Below are 1,329 nucleotides of genomic sequence, written 5' to 3'. Positions count from 1 at the left end.
TTTTTTTTTTTTTTTTTTTTGTGTATAAGAGCACTTAAATGCATTATATTTTGACATATATAAAAAATGAAAAGAAAAGGGGACTAATATTATATTTTGTTATATATGAGAAAAAAACCAAATGGAAAATAACAACTATAATACTAGTATAAATAGCATATGTTCAAAATATAAATATTTATTTTTTAAAATCATATGTAGAATATATTTATGATTATATTTGTAGATGACTTTTTTTAAGTTTTATACACACACCAAAATTATTCTAATCTCTGTTTTTCTAAATGTGTTAAACATAAATTATAAATATTATACATACATAAATAAATACATAAATACATACACATTATATTTCTGTTCTTTTTATAATTGCACTTTAAATGCATTAGTAAATATTGGTCAATAAATAATAATATATATATTATAATATATACATATATATATATATATATATATATATATATATATTTCTTTTTATGTGTAATGGTTATACACGTGTATTATTGTGGTTGTAATATTATATATATATATATTACTTCAACATGTCAACACTCTTATAGAGATTGCATATATATATATATGTATGTATAATTTTTTAAAAGAAAAATATAAAAAATATAAAAATAAAATTATAAAGAATGATATATTAATGACGGTGATATAATTATATATATATATATATATATATATTTATATATATTTATTTATTTATTTATTTATTTGTGGTTGCCCATTCTGTATATATAATTAATTCAATATATTTTTTTTTCTATATAACGTTTGACAACCAAATAAAACAACAAAAAAAAAAAAAATTATAAAACAAAAAAAGAATAATTTATATATAAGTGGTAAAACATGTAATTAATATCAAATGAAAAAAAAAAAAAAAAAAAAATGAAAATAATATATCATATACTTATATTTTTACTTCACTATAATATTATAATAAAAGCAAAAGAAAACAAAAATGACAATTTCTTAAACGGTATTTATAAATTACAAAATATATGGAGAAATACAACTCTAGGAGAATTAGACCTAAAAATGGTTACTAATATAAATATATAATATAATAAAAAATATATATTTTATGGTTTTCCTTTTTGTATGTCTTTATAATATAGAATATATAAATGAAAATATAATATGTATATATAAATATATAAATATATATATATATATAAATATATGTATATTTTTTTTAAAGGCTAATATTGAAAATGCAGAAGGAATAATAGAAAAGTTCAATGACTCAAACAAAACCGATATTAATCAACATCCTCATTTTAGATCAAGTTAGTTGACAATATATTTTTTTTTTTTTTT

At 15.7% G+C, this 1,329-nt stretch overlaps 1 protein-coding gene across 1 annotated transcript in view; it reads left to right on the top strand.

Annotated features, from left to right (window-relative positions):
* Positions 1 to 897: 897 nt before the first annotated feature.
* The window catches only part of PRSY57_0403500 (apical sushi protein), a gene marked incomplete at both ends in the record, with an annotated part of 2,978 nt that continues 2,546 nt past the window's right edge, over positions 898 to 1,329 (top strand). Inside the window, 2 exons of the mRNA XM_020114494.1 lie at positions 898 to 1,050; positions 1,211 to 1,298. Coding sequence (XP_019970771.1) covers positions 898 to 1,050; positions 1,211 to 1,298 — 241 coding nt within the window. The remainder of the gene's footprint in view (positions 1,051 to 1,210; positions 1,299 to 1,329) is intronic.

The sequence above is a fragment of the Plasmodium reichenowi genome, chromosome 4 (genome assembly GCF_001601855.1).
Source record: "Plasmodium reichenowi strain SY57 chromosome 4, whole genome shotgun sequence".
NCBI lineage: Eukaryota > Apicomplexa > Aconoidasida > Haemosporida > Plasmodiidae > Plasmodium > Plasmodium reichenowi.
This window is presented reverse-complemented; position numbering and strand designations above follow the sequence as displayed.